The sequence below is a fragment of the Silurus aristotelis genome, assembly GCF_946808225.1.
Source record: "Silurus aristotelis genome assembly, chromosome: 5".
Classification (NCBI taxonomy): Eukaryota; Metazoa; Chordata; class Actinopteri; order Siluriformes; family Siluridae; genus Silurus; species Silurus aristotelis.
In genome coordinates, this window is record NC_139578.1 from 23,883,589 (window position 1) to 23,899,605 (window position 16,017).

Genomic DNA, 16,017 nt, shown 5'->3' on the forward strand with positions numbered 1-16,017 from the left:
TCCTACATGCATTGTCCCTCTGATAAACTCATTTCTAATCCTCTCACTCCCAAAGAAAACCACAATATCTTCAGCTCTGCTACCTCCAGCTCCAGCGGCAATGAATCTTTTACTCATTGCCACTGTCTCTAAACCATACAACATCGTAGGTCTCACCACAGTCCTATGAAATTTCCCTTTCACTCTCACAGATACTCTTCTATCACAAATCACTCCTGCTATCACTCTTCTCCACCCTCTCCACCCTGCCTGCACTCTTTTCTTCACTTCTCTAACACACTCTCCATTATTTTACACTGTTGACCCCAGATACCTGAACTCCTTTACCTTCTCCACCTCTTCTCCCTGTAACTGCACCACTCCACTGCCCTCCCTCTAATTTATACACATGCACTCTGTCTTAGTCCTACTGACTTTTATTCCCCTTCTCTCCAGCACGTACCTCCACCTCTCCAGGCTCTTCTTAACCTGCTCCTTACTCTCACCACAAACCACAATATCATCCACAAACATCATAGTCCATGGAGACTCCTGTCTGACCTCATCCTTTAACCTGTCCATCACCACTGCAAACAGGAAAGGGCTCAGAGCTGCAGTCCAACCTCCACCATGAACCAGTCTGTCGTTCCTACTGCACACTTCACTGCTGTCACACTGTCCTCATACATGTCCTGCACCACCCTTACATACTTCTTTGACACACCTGACTTCCTCATACAATACCACATCTTCTCTCTCAGCACCCTCTCGTATGCTTTCTCTAATTCCGCAAACACACAATGCAACTTCTTCTATCCTTCTCTATACTTCTCCATCAACATTCTCAAAGCAAATAATGCATCTTACCATAAATTTATACATTTATAATAAAGTGGTCTAGTGGTTAAGATGCAGCGCTTTCACCGCTGTGACCCCGGTTCAATCCCCGGTCAGGGAACCGACCCCAGCCACTCTCAGTGCCGGTTCCAAGACCACATAAATTGGGGAGGGTTGCGTTAGGAAGGGCATCCAGCGTAATAACATGTGCCAAATCAAACGTGCGGAGGATCCGCTGTGGTGACCCCTAACGGGAGAAGCCGAAAGAAAGATTTTTATAATAAAGTCATGAAACATTTATATGAAAATAGTGTGTTAGTAGTTCATTTTTAAGTCCTTGAAAAAGCACAGAACTTTGCCGAATGTCTGTTGTTATCTAATACAGATAATCACAGAGTTACAGTAGTTCGACTTACTTAATTAATTACTTAATTTTTTCGATGTCACGATGACGATCGTGATACGACAAAATTGTAAAAATATAAAAAATTTGGCACAACAGGCACAGGCATTCGTGTACGCTGTATGATATGTTGGACACACAGCTGGGATGAGCGTATCTCTCCCCTGTGAGATGCCCCACTCTTGCTAGCGCTCGACTGAGTAAAGTTGTCTCAGTGTGTATTTCTATCTGTTTCAAACGGTTTCAAACAGCAATTTAAGTGATAAAAGCATGTCTTTCAAATGCCCAAGTATGTCTAGTGCTGGTAGTGAAAAAAATAAGAGGAAAGCCATCAGTGTAGAGCAAAAAATTAAAATTATAAATCAGCATGAAGCTGAAAAGGTTGTCATAGTCATAGTACCATCTTTAACTTACAATATTTTTGACTTACAATAGAGCCGTCGTAACATATTTCCATTGTAAGTGGGGGACTTAACACCATTTGTATATATATTGTAGTGAAATATTCAAAAGATAATCCAGTAGAGTTAAAATAGCAGCTGCCAATTTTAGGTACAACGATTGTATATTATCAGGACCAGTGTTGTGCTAGTTACTAAGAAATAGTAACTAGTTACAGTTACTAGTTACTTCATTTAAAAAGTCACTCAATTACTTTGTTGATTACTTACACCAAAAAGTAATGCGTTACTGTTAAAAGTAATTTTTTAGTTACTTTTTTAAAGAACGTTCTTTAATGATTCCATTAATGCCCTTTTATGCGTTAATGGTCTATACAAACACAAAACTGACTTGAACACAAAGTAATTTTTAAACACTATTTTATTTCAGTCAGACCAGCACAAACTGGATAAAACACAAGGATTTCTGAAATAAATAACAAAACAAGCTGAATAATATATTCAGAATCAAAATCTGAAGTGGCTTCTGCATCATAAAAGCTGTTGTGTTACGCTCTTGAAAATTTTCCTTCCACAGCTTAAGTATGAAATCTATCAACAATGTAGAACAGAACACCGGGTTAGTTTCTAGCTTCTTCGAGGCATGGAGTTTCTATTTCGACCTTCAAACCAGAAAGACAGCTTACATTTAACTAAAAAGTTTTTGTCTTTATGCTCAACTAAAGTGAAATAATGAGCATAATTCCACTTTGAGAAACTCGTCTTGCTTTCGCCTCGACTCGCCATTACTGCCGCACTTCGTGTTATTCGTGTTTACAGTGGTTCATCCACCAATCCTACAATGCCTCGCTGCTGTAAACAGGTTAGACTGTAGGCTACACTTCAGCCAAAATAAATTCATTAAAAAAAGTAATGGACAACGCACTATACGGTAACAGTAATGGAGTTACTTTATTTAAAAATTAATGCGTTACAGTATTAGTTACTGTCAAAAGTAACTGCGTTACAGTAACGCGTTAATGCCCAACACTGATCAGGACCTGGTGGTTTCTTAAACATTTTTTTGGAAGTTTATTAGTGATCTGTTGAAAGTAAACTCTTTGTGATCTCTGTTTTATGTATGCAGAAATGCTCAGCCAGAAAGTAAAAAAAAGTGTATTCTCATTTAATTATCATTATTTAATAAAATTATAATAAATACTATAATAATAATATATTCCATTACCCAAATCACATTAAAGTATTTTTGTACCTAAATTAACAATGAATGTAGATTCCCCTGGCATGCAACAGTCCATGCGAAATTAGGATTGAAAGACCTGGAATTGACCAACCTCTTTTTGATTAATTTCCTATTGCCATTATCAATGAGTGTTTGAATATAGACAGATCCACAATAAATTACATTAAGGGATTCTGTTTTAACAGATCTATTATATTCAAATTATTTAATGCATTTTCATGTAATCTAACAAAAATACCCTGAAGTTTCATTCTGGTGCATCAACAGTAAATGTACTTAATTTTGTTAATTTTATAAATTAATATACATTTATAAGTAAATAGTATAATAATCTATTGTGTAATATACATTACATATATATTTTTATTATTGACAGATAGATGGCGCTAGAAAAGTGGAAAGGACATGACACACACTTCCAGAACAATGTTACGGTGGGGTCGGCAATACCGTGTGTGACCTCTAGGGGTGCATAGATTACACAGTCACACAGATTTTGTCTTGAAATGGACCCAATGGGGTCTTCAGAGAAAACCTCACTGGGCGTGTCTAGACACTGTTTGGGAGGTGCTTGTATGGCTTTGCTGGTGGGGACCTCAATTTAGGTCCTCACAGTAACATAAGTCCCCTTGAGTCAGTGTGCATTCAGGTCGAAGTCCCCACCGGGATAGGAGAACAAGAACACACACACACACACACACACACACACACACACACACACACACACACACACACACACACACACACACACACACACACACACACGTTTTAAACTTTTAAACATCCAGTTAAATCAGCTTAACTTTACATTTAGGTAAAGCCTTTACAAAACCTCTACATACCTTTATTTTACTTGCCGCTTCTCAGGGAGTGAGAATGGTCCAAAATTCTACAAACAATACCCCATCATGACATTGTGAAAGAAGTTTTTTGCAAATGTAATAAATAAAATGTAATAAATAAAATTAAATAAAAAATAAAAACTCTTTGCATAACACTCAAAATTGAGCTCAGGTGCATCCTGTTTCCACTAATTATTCTTGAGATGGTTCTACAACTTGATCGGAGTCTACCTGTGGTGAATTTAGTTGATGATTGGACATGATTTGGACACACCTGTCTATATAATGTCCCACAGTTAACAGTGCATGCCAATCCAAAACCGGATTGTATTAAGGCACAGATCTGGGGAAAGGTACAAAAAAATTTTCAGCAGCATTGAAGGTCCTAATAAGCACAGTGGCCTCCATCATCCGTAAATGGAAGAAGTTTAGAACCACCAGGACTATTCCTAGAGAAAGCCAGCTATTTATTATTCCCAAAATAGCTTGAAGCATCATACTTAAAAAAGAATTGAGGCTATAATTAGTGCCAAAGGGGGTGTGAATATTTATGTACATGCTTTTTAAAAAAAAATTTTTATACATTTGCAAAGATTTCAAACAAACTTCTTTCATGTTGTCATGATGGGGTATTGTTTTTAGAATTTCGAGAAAAATAATGAATTTTATTGATTTTGGAATAAGGCTGTAACATAAAATTTGGAAAAAGTGAAGTGCTGTAAATACTTTTCTTCTGCAGTCTATTTCTCAGTCATCCTGCAGATGAATAAGTCAGTATGAGCATAAATAGAAAAGGAGTTTATTCTTAATGAAAGTTAATTGCTTTTCACTTCACTGGGGTGATGTCACCTACTCACTAAATATCTTTGAAACAAAAGTCATGTGTTGAATATCGAATATTCAAGATTCTGCACCATTTATAGGACTTTATTTACATGCAAGTATATTTCATGTTTAATTCATGACTGTGTTAACCTACTCAGCATTTCCCTCAGCATTTAAAAGCAAAAAGAGAAGAACATTATTATACTGCATAATGTCCTCAGGATGACGTTTTTAACAGCAGTCATAAAGCGCGTGCAATCAAATGCAGCAACATGAAACATCGCAGCCACCACTGGCCAATCACGTAGCGCTTCCTTATGAATATTAACGAGGTTTTTTTGCATAAGAGCGTTTTATAACGGGCCATGTCGTTTTACCATTGTACCAGAAGGTGGCAGAATTGAGCGCAAGTAAAAGTTTCTTTTTAAATACCTCAGGACTAGAATTAGTATCTGCATTTGAAGGAGAAATGACACACGTTTAAGGACTGAAATGTTCTTGTGCAAAGAAGAAAGATGGTTTGAGAGAGTAAATCTCTGAATCCTTCTCTCAACAGAGGTGCAGGTCTTAGACACAATCTATTTTTCATGCTGCTTTAATCTCTCTTGGGTCGTTACATCCTAATGACTCCCCCTCACCGCACTGATGAAAACTGTCAATGAACATCTTCAACTTCAAGTCTAAGTTAATGTCTACTTCCTGCAAAAACATTGAGATGAGTTCGCCTCATGTTTGACTCAGCATGTTTGCAACAACAAAATGGTTTACTCCTCCTGCAGATTATTGTGATTAACGGGTAAAATCGCTCCATCAGATGGCAGCATTTAGCGACAATGGAAGATTAATTCCAATTAACTTTTTTTGTAAAGCACTTTTAACAATAGACATTGTCCAAAAGTAGCTTAACAGAGATAAAGAAGTTAGAAAGTTCAAATCTTCTTCTTCTTCTTTTGGCTGCTACCATTAGGGGTCGCCACAGGGGATCATCTGCCTGCATACTACTCTGTCCTCTACATCTGCCATTTTCAAACCAACTAACTGAATGTCTTCCTTCACCACATCCATGAACCTCCTCCTTGGCCTTACTCTTTCCTCCTTCCTGGTGGCTCCATCCTCAGCATTCTCCTACCAATATACCCCATGTCCCTCCTCTGCACATGTTCAAACCATCTCAATCGGGACTGACTTTCATTACTCATCTCTCCAGCACGTACCTCCACCTCTCCAGGCTCCTCTCAACTTGCTCCCTACTCTCACCACACATCACAATATCATCCACAAACATCATAGTCCATGGAGACTCCTGTCTGACCTCGTCCATCAAATTGTCCATCTCCACGGAAAACAGGAAAGGGCTCAGCGCTGATCCTTGATCCAGTCCAACCTCGACCTTGATCCAGTCTGTCGTTCCTACTGCACACTTCACTGCTGTCACACTGTCCTCATACATGTCCTGCACCACCCTCACATACTTTTCTGACACACCTGACTTCCTCATACAATACCACAACTTCTCTCTCGGCACCCTGTCGTACGCTTTCTCTAAATCCACAAACACACAATGCAACTCCTTCTGACCGTCTCTATACTTTTCCATCAACATTCTTAAAGCAAATAATACATCTTTGGTGCGCTTCCTCGGCATGAAACCATACTGTTGCTCACAGATGGTCACCTCTTCTCTCAGCCTGGCTTCCACTACTCTTTCCCATAACTTCATAGTGAGACTGATCACCTTTATTCCCCTGTAGTTACTGCAGGTCTTCACATCCCCCTTATTCTTAAAGATCAGTACCAGCACACTCCTTCTCCATTTCTCAGGCATCCTCTCACTTTCCAAAATCTTGTTAAAGTTAGAAAGTTAGAATGTAGTGCCTATTTAGTGCCTATAAGTTTATCTCTTATAAGTTTATAAGATATTCTATAATAAGCGAGCCAGTGGCAAATGTGGCAAGAAAAAACCTGAGATGGTATGAGGAAGGGAAATAAATAAGGATTGTTAATTATTCTCATTGTTAGAATATTTGCAGAATTATTTGAGAAAATCCAAATTTGACATTGATGAGCTGATAGCAAAAGTTTTTGCAGACTGGTGTTACAAATTGTTATCAAATACAAATTTTAGTGACAATGGTCAACACTAATTAACAATGGTGCATTTATGGCCAATGAAATCTATTGTAATAGTGGGTGTTATAATAATATTTTTTTTCTGTAAAGGACACCATTGTCTTTCTAAGCTGTACAGTAAACACAGATGTGCAGTTTGCAGTCAGCTTGAGTTGTATTATTGGTCCCATGTTGCCATCTCACTGTTCTTGTCTGATTTCATTTTGCAGGAAGTGACACACATAGCTTTTGTGGTGCCTTTACAGTATTAATAATCTGTTCCAAACAGTCAGAAGGTGGTCGCTCTGTGCATCTTTCATTATTGTGTTAATGTTTAAGATCAGTCTATAAAGCCTGTGATAGTCTATGTATCTAAATTTTCTTTACCAGGTATATTTTATGGTGAAATTAAAGTTTGCAAGATCCATCTTCATCCTGCTGTCTTGAGCTTGGAATTCAGGTTTCTGTATACCACCTTTAAACTTCAAGAATCAATAAATGAATTTAAATGTTGGACCTGATGGTTGAACCCTAATGCAATTATTTCTACTATATGTTGTATATGAAGTACAGTAAATTGTCAACGTCTCAAATTACATTATATTTTCAAGTTACTCCATAGTTTAGTACCCCTTTAAAAAATCTAACACATTTTTTTTAATTCATAATAAAACTGATGCATGAGAATAAAAGTTTGTATTTATATCAAATTCTAGGGTACGCTTAAGATTTGTACATGAAGCATATGCAACAAATCAAAATGAATGCAATGCAAAATATGCAATACAACACATTCAGATTTGCTAATTACTGATCACCTGCAAAAAAACCTTATGGGTATTTTTTTTTTCAGGAATGTTTATTGGAGGATATTTTTCATGCTTAATGTATTTTTCTAAGCTTTAAATCTGAGGCTCTGAGACCTGTGTCCTCGTCACTCAGACTTACAGACGCGCACTCACACGCACACACCTTTAAAACCTTTTTCGATCTTAATGATTGACTGGCCTTGTTGTGCAGAGGGCGGTGATATCAGCACCAGTGTTCGTCAGAACTGCGTCAGAGCCCAATTCAGCTGAGACACACAAACACACACACACACACACACACACACACGGAGAGATAGAGAGAGAGATCGGGGTGTGTGTATCGTTTCTCAGTCTCAGCGCGGAGAGCATCTTCAAAGGGCGACTGCTCCAAAACCTGTAGCAGAAAAGCAAAATACTCAGAAGTATATTTTAAAGGAAATCAAGGCATATCTGTTCTCGATCTGGCCGCCTTAGATATTTAAACGGTCTTTTCAGCACCTCGGTCAGCGCACACAATGGCTCCTCTTAGCACGGAGAGTGGGCATGTTGGTAAGTAACCTAAATGCAAACTCAAATATCGTTTTTATGTGTTGAATATACATGTTGAATACATTTAAAGCAAAAACTAAAAGCTGTGAAATCATAGATCGCCGAATGTCTCTGAATCATATGGAACTGGAAGTTAATTGCTTGGTGCGGGGCGCTGTTCTTGTGCGTGATCGTGGTTGTGCCCATGAAAACGCTGCTTTTTGTTCTGACGCTCGAGATCCCTATAAGTAGATAATGACGTAATTGTTGGAGCTTACCTAATTGCTGTGCACCATCCCCGAAGTTGAATAAATATTTCAATTATATGATTTTACGATATCATTTGGATATTATATTTTGGTTTGAGATTTTGCTAGAGCCCAAATTTCATTACTTGGAAATAAATATAAAATTTTAACCTTGTGGATATAATTAGATCTGAAAGAATCCCGTGTGTGTTGTGTGTTTGTAAAAGCGCACATACATGTGGAGATTCCACTGGGAGAGACACCCACCATGCAGTAGGAAATTTCCAGACCACTATTGTTATGGACTCACCTATGTGTAATTAATGTTAAGGATCCACACACTCCCAAACGATCACCAGGGTGGACATTAATCCTACAATGTAGTATAGATTGTATACAAACAGGATAAATCTCAGAGGGGTTTTTAGGTGTGATTCAAATGTTATTCTCAGAGTGTTATGGTTTTTATGAGTCATGCCCGGCTACGTCAGTCACGATGTCTGTATTTATCTGCTGACTTTGATGCAACCCAAAAGTCTGTACTAAATGTGCTCCCTTATGAAGAAAGAGAAAACTTAAACATGTAATCAATTACCAACATACACTGACATATTTACATATATCTATCAGTAATTTGGTAATTATTATTGGTCATTTTTGGCTCACATTAATCAGGTCATGGTAAATATGATGTGTTGAATACAAACAGAATAATTAATTTGAACTTGAAAAGACATTTTAAAACCCTTCATTCAGCCTAAATTTAGATGTATTTTTTACATCATCCAAATGGTTTGAATTTATTAGGACATATAGCAGAGAATATAGAATAAATAAAAGTACAAAATATAATCACAATATACAGTAGAAAAATCTTTAAACATGTTTTTGTGACATACTAATTTAAGCTGGCAGTAGTTTCTTGAGATAAACTATCTGAAATTTATGTGTATGCTATCTTGTCTCCTCCCAGCAGAGGTCCCAACGAGTGTGGCTGTAGTCAGCGTCTTTGGTCTTGTCTTCAGTGTTTCTGCCTTTGCCTGGATTTGTTGCCAGCGCAAGGCCAACAAGAGCAGCGCCAAGACCCCACCATACAAATTTGTCCACATGCTTAAGGGTGTGGACATCTATCCTGAGAGTTTAAATGGCAAAAAGAAATTTGCTGGAGAGAAGATGCCAGACCCAGTGCAGGAAAAGTCAAGTCCAAGTCCCAGCAGCACACGCCCAGCACTTCACCTTGACTTGGAAAAACGAGACCTGAATGGGAACTTCGCATTTGTACCACCTGTAGCCCATCCCAAAGTCCGAAGCTCTCCAGAATTAAACATCCCTTCCCCACACCCTGGCTTAAGACAAGGGGGACACCAAGAAGAGGAAACCTCAGAGAGCAATGTCTCCAGTCAGACACCCACACCAGCTCTGGACAGGGCCCAGGAGAAGGACAATGGTGTAGGTACACTCTCCTTCTCACTCGAGTACAACTTTGAGAAGAAGGCCTTTGTTGTGCATATCAAGGAGGCTCATGGTCTATCTGCTACTGATGAGCAGTCCCTGACCTCTGACCCTTACATCAAACTCACTCTGCTTCCTGAGAAGAAGCACAAAGTGAAGACACGGGTGCTCAGGAAGACCCTAGATCCGGCTTTTGATGAGACCTTCACCTTCTATGGTATTCCATATACTCGTGTCCCTCAGCTGGCTTTGCACTTCATGGTGCTGAGCTTCGACCGGTTTTCTCGTGATGAGGTCATTGGAGAAACACTTGTTCCTTTGGCTGATGTTGACCTCGCTGAAGGGAGGGTCCTAATGAGCCGTGACATAATCAAGAGAAATGTCAGGGTAAGATCTCTGGTTTTCAGAAATTTAAATTATTATTAACATCATTTATGAATTACAAAAGGTGTTTCATTAGTTAAAATAGAAAAGTTCATTAATTCTTGTATCAGCTTCTAAAAATTCTCTAAAACTATATTTCTAAATACAAAACACTAATTACATATATACAATGGTCTCATTTCTATGTGAATGTGACTGATTTGGTAGTGTGTGCTGGTGCCTTATATGGATGTTGCCTGATCTCGCATTTCCTCTATTCAATAATAAACCATTAGCTCAGTGTAAAGCTTACATGCCATGGGCAACTATCGACACACCCATAAGCCCAAAGATACTTAATGAAAAATAAAGGGGGGGGGGGGGGAGACAATAAAAAGGTTTATATGTCCCTTTTATTGGGGTAAAGATGAACTGCTGAAGCACTGATTCTAAATATTTGATCAGACCTCTAATAGAACAAACTATGTGTCTTACACAATAAATTGTACCCCAGAAATATTTGAAAGAATCTTAATGATTACTTTTTGAATTAAATAATCCATATCCAGAGTTCAGTTGTTGTAAATTTTTAAGCATTCATTCAAATTTGAAGACTATGATTATAGTAATTTAGTAATGGTAACTCAGGACCACCTTTTCTGAGTAGATAGAAATCTACTAAATGAGACAAAAGTTTCTATTCAGGTGGAAACATGAATGATTTCCTTTTCATCGGTAAATCATTTATGGACTAATGGCCTGTCCAACCATGCAGGTTGCTACTAATTGAGATCATACTGATTTTCATGGCTGGCTGAGACACACAGTAATGCCTGTAACACTGTCAAAACACTGAACAATAGGCACTGCCAAAAACATGTCATGATTTCAAAAGTATGATTTCATCATGTATGGTTAATGAACTTCATCTGGAGCAGTAGGAGAAGTCATTATCCTCTGCTGGTGGAAACAGCTCCAATCGTTTAGAGGTAGCTTTTCTGTTTTACTGTAATCACACCTAGTGTTTGAGACACATCCTGAGTCACCGGCACAGCAGCAAAAGAACCCCTGCTGATGGTTGCCATGGTGATATGTCACCAGATTCATACTTTGTATGTGTTGAATAGAGCCAGCATTTTTTTGTATTGGAAAGTGCCATGCAAAGAAAAATTAACGAGATGCTAGGTCACACTGAGTTTGGAACAGTTGTTGCCATGGGTTATGCTGATAGGAATTATGGCAAACTTTTATATATATATATATATATATATATATATATATATATATATATATATATATATATATATATATATATATATATATATATATACTGAATATATATGGATGAGTATTCTTGATTAAATATGGATGTGTTGTTTTTCATTTCCTGTTTTCTCTGTAGAGGAGTGCAGGAAGGGGAGAGCTATTACTGTCTTTGTGTTATCAGTCAACCACCAGCACCCTCACTGTGGTGGTTCTTAAGGCTCGCCACCTTCCCAAGCCAGACCACAATGGACCCTCAGGTGAGTAAATGAGTAGGAATGAAAAACAGATAGTCAAAGATGAAATCTAAGATGCTTTGTGTGCACATGATTGAATATATAGCTAGTTATCAGAATTATTAGGTTTTGTTGCATTAGTGTATTATAGTGTTAGCAGTAGTCGAAGAATGATAGTAGAATATTAGTAGTATTAGTATTATAATCTTATATAGGTCAAAGGTACACATAACTAAAATAAAAAAAGTGACTGGTTAATATTGTTAAATCCATAATTATCCTTAATAAGCCAATTAGAGAGAAGTTAATAATACAAAGCATGCTGAATTAAAGCTCAAATAAGGTAATTGCAAATGTTTATTATTGTTATTCACATACTGTCAAATCTTTCTTAAATCCAGAGTGCATTTGCATGTTGAGTAAATCCATGTCCTTCTCCCTTGCCTAAGACCAGAATAGCTTAAAAACCCATGTCATGACCTCAAAGCAAGCAGTGCTTCTTAACAACACTCAGCATTTCCTCTCCATCGACCCACTTATTGATCTTTGTCCTGTGAGATCCAACTAAGCCTCACTGTTTTTTTTTTTTTTTTGTCTTTTACCCTTTGTGTCTTCCTAGACCCCTACGTAAAAGTAAATCTGTACCAGGGCAAGAAACGTGTATGCAAGAAGAAGACTCATGTCAAGAAGTGCACACCAAACCCTGTCTTCAACGAGCTCTTCGTCTTTGATGTGCCTTCAGAGGAGGGCCTGAGGGACACCAGTGTGGAGCTTCTGCTGCTGGATTCTGATAGGACAGCACGCACACCTGTCATTGGCCGCCTCCTCCTAGGCACGTCCTCTCCAGGCACCTCTGGCGAGCATTGGCGTGAGATCTGTGATCATCCACGGCGGCAGATTGCCAAGTGGCATGTGCTAGCCGAAGACTAGATCATGACACATGCTCAAGAACTGTAAGAATGCAAAGGAATTGAAGTGGGACTTCAGGGGTTTAGGAGACTTATTACGAGCGATGTCATCTGTTGGCTATGTAATTAAGATGGGGCTTCTTCCGGAGGGGAGAAGCAATCTGTACCCAGCCAATCAATGATTCCAAAGACAATCTGCAACACCCAGTGATACTCCTCTTCATATTTCATACAATATCTAAATGGTCACCACATTGTGCAGTTCCAAATGTTATGTCTCTATTGCTGTTCGCTGCTCAATATCAATATCAGTGTACGGAAAAATGTGAACAAAGGAACATGAAACAGTTACTCTGAATATATGTAAATATATGTGGATGAACCTTATATTTTGTAAAGGCCTTTTATTTTAGCAAATTGCATTCTCTTTAACAGATTTATTCTCTTTTTTTGTACTTAAGTTATTTTGGTTTAGGGTATTTTGCCTGTGTTTTTGTATGTTGTAAGTGGCCAGTCATATCTAACATTTCATCTACTGTATGTGGAGGTAGCCTAAATTAGGCCAACCTTAATGAATGATGGACTGCATGAACTAAAGAAGCCTGTTTGTATGCAAGTCTTCTGTCTATATGTGTGTGAGCGAGCCTGAGCTTATGTTTCTGAGTGTGTGTGAATGTATGTATGTGAGTGTGTGTATTCAATTCTGATTGGAGAGAGATCTCTCTAAAGTCAGCACAATGGCAGAATGTAATGTCCATGTACCTTAATATAAAATGTAAAGTTCAGAGAAAGTCACTGTGCCTCCTAATTATTCCATTCCTAAAGTTATCACAATGATGCTGTTATGGTATACATTTATTTGTTTGTTTGTATGTCAGAATTTAGCTGAAGTAATTGTTTTGTCCTTTGTTTAATGTTTAGGGGCCAGAACTCATCCATTCACTCCCTAGGCTAGAAATTAATCCAATACCAATGTAAAAATGAAACTTTCTGAAATCAAACAAAGAAACACAATCAACAGTAGTTCAGACATGTCTTGACTGGTTACTTGTTGGTCATCAGCATAATTTATTTTTTTGCTGTTTTTAGAACTGTATGTGTCATAGACCCAAGATTCTCTACTGAGCGGATATGTTACTGAAAGCGACATGTGAAAATTGCAAAAATAACCTTGCTCTGAAAAATAACCAAATACTAAACAATGTTCTAAATTTAAAAAGTTTTTAAATATTAATGTCAAAATAATGAAGTTTGGCACATTGCTATATTTATTGCAGCAGATTTTGACAGTAATAAGCCAATGGAAAAATAGACATGTACAGAAAGTGCTACTGAGGAATGATGTAATTTGTCTTGCTAGGCTGCCACATTTCTCTCTCTATGTCTTTCCTCTATATCTCACACTTTCAAGTAAGTAAGTTCTTTTTATATGAAAAATTTATCGGACAAACACTGCAGTCATTTAGTTCACACAATTCCATTAATGTTTCTATATGCAGTAGCTAATATAAAATACTACAAAAAACAAGATTCATGTGAACATATTTTAATATACTTAAGAAAACCTTAAATAAATAAAATAAACCTTAAATAATGTAACTTTTTTTATTTTTTAAATCATTATCAAATACTAATTTTAGAAGTGCATATATTTGTTAGCGATCTATTTTCAGAAGTATTTTCTTGACTGCTCAAAATATATAGTCAAGGTCTTATTTTTGCTGAAGACAAGGCCATAGAGAATAACCTATTGCCAGTAATAGAGAAGAGAAGATAGAGCGTAGAACGGAGAAAGAATTTTACGACAAACATCCGAATGCAATTTAAAGGAAGCCATATTTTACATCATGGCCAGTGGAGCCTGGGCCTATCTCTAGGGGCTAACACAATATACAATGACAGGAATGAGATACAGCAAGAAAAAAAATTAAGAGAGAGAGAGAGAGAGAGAGAGAGAGAGAGAGAGAGAGAGAGAGAGAGAGAGAGAGAGAGAGAGAGAGAGAGAGAGGCTGGCTATAGAAATGATGAAGCACTAGGGTGTGGCACTAAAGGAAAAGAGAGAGAATTATGAAGAAATAAACAAATTAAACCAGTTACATGAGATATCATCCACAAGAGGTTACAGAGAATAAGAGAACAAAAGAAGTGAGAGAGTATTAAGGGCATGTGGGGAGACAAATCCAATCATGGAATATGAGCTCCAAGCTGAGCTGTGAAAGAAAATGAGGAAGAGGAACATCACATTGAGGGAATATCTGGGCTGGAGAAGAAGAGGAAATATGGCATCAATAAGGCAGAGGAAGGTACAGAGAGATAGGGAAAAGAAAGTAAACCACAAATTGAATTAAAAAAAAGAATATAGGGCCTTATTAAACTTCAGGTGGAGAAAAAAGAGGAACACTATGAACTGATATAAAGACAAAGACAAAAACAATACTCCATTGTGCCTGAAAAGAGTCCACATGCCCAGACATGTGCTACCTTAATATCGTGATTTAGCAATATAAAAAAACATGTGGATATCATGATGTATCAAAATGATAAATGTATTTCTAACAAAGTCTGAATAATCTGATATTATTTTTTATAACATTTTATAATTTGTGATATAAAAAAGTAATATATTTTTTAATGCAACATTATTCTTTTAATGGCAGTTTGTTAGCAAACCAACATCATTAAATAGTTTGTCACAGAATTGTCTTTGGAAATTGCAGGTCACCCACCCCTTATTTATAGATAGATAGATAGATAGATAGATAGATAGATAGATAGATAGATAGATAGATAGATAGATAGATAGATAGATAGATAGATAGATAGATAGATAGATAGATAGATAGATAGATAGATAGATAGATAGATAGATAGATAGATAGACTGGGAAACCCACAACAGGGTGCCATGCAGTGGTCCCCAGGGACTAAGAGCCATTAACGCACAGCTGTAATAACAAGACTTTATTACAGTAGATGTCTTAGCTGTGTGTCAGGAGGCCTTTTTATCTGCTTCACAGGGGTTGAGTGTTCATTGTCTTTCTGGAGCAAAGGAGCTCATATAAAGTTATAATGAAACCTACAGCTAATTTTAGGCCGCTGTAAATGTTTATCCAGCACATGCACTTTCGTAGAAGTCAACAATCAAATGGCATTTGTAAATCAAACTGTAAATCTATATAATTCATTCTTTCAGATATTTGAATATATATTCACATAGAAAAATGTTTGTATTTTATTGATAAAACTATGTGTCTTGTCATATATGGATACAACAAAGCATTAATTAGAAAATTATATAAAATTATACATGAACATTCTCACCTTCCTTGTCCTATTTATATGTATATTCCATGTTTTGTTCTATGACCCAAATTGTAGTTTTAAATTCACATAATTTTTTGTGTATTATACAGTATTTTAATTGTGTTTCCAGAATTCAACAGCTGCAATTAGAATTCCACTATAAAGCAGTTTTTAAGCAAAACACTTTACATATTGAAGAATTTGTAGTGGAAAATGGTGGTACAGTGGGAAGCATGCTCTCTCACATCTCCAGGTCCTCTGCTTGGATT

General features: G+C 37.2%; 1 protein-coding gene across 2 annotated transcripts; it reads left to right on the top strand.

Moving 5' to 3' along the window:
* Positions 1 to 7,585: 7,585 nt before the first annotated feature.
* Positions 7,586 to 13,691, top strand: syt4 (synaptotagmin IV). Of its 2 annotated transcripts, none has more exons than XM_083541530.1 (4): positions 7,586 to 7,997; positions 9,201 to 10,063; positions 11,442 to 11,562; positions 12,158 to 13,691. In XM_083541530.1, exons 1-4 carry the CDS (start codon positions 7,964 to 7,966, stop codon positions 12,466 to 12,468), a joined length of 1,329 nt encoding a protein of 442 aa, XP_083397656.1. In that variant the 5' UTR covers positions 7,586 to 7,963; the 3' UTR covers positions 12,469 to 13,691. The 2 variants fall into 2 exon arrangements, with proteins under 2 accessions (XP_083397656.1, XP_083397655.1); XM_083541529.1 differs by having other exon boundaries at positions 7,651 to 7,997; positions 9,198 to 10,063.
* Positions 13,692 to 16,017: the final 2,326 nt, after the last annotated feature.

Excerpts from the sequence above, each read along its gene's own strand:
- syt4 (XM_083541529.1), top strand. The coding sequence starts at position 7,964 with ATGGCTCCTCTTAGCACGGAGAGTGGGCATGTTG. Across the intron at positions 10,064-11,441 it reads TAATCAAGAGAAATGTCAGG|AGGAGTGCAGGAAGGGGAGA; the intron begins GTAAGATCTCTG and ends TTTTCTCTGTAG. Across the intron at positions 11,563-12,157 it reads AGACCACAATGGACCCTCAG|ACCCCTACGTAAAAGTAAAT; the intron begins GTGAGTAAATGA and ends GTGTCTTCCTAG.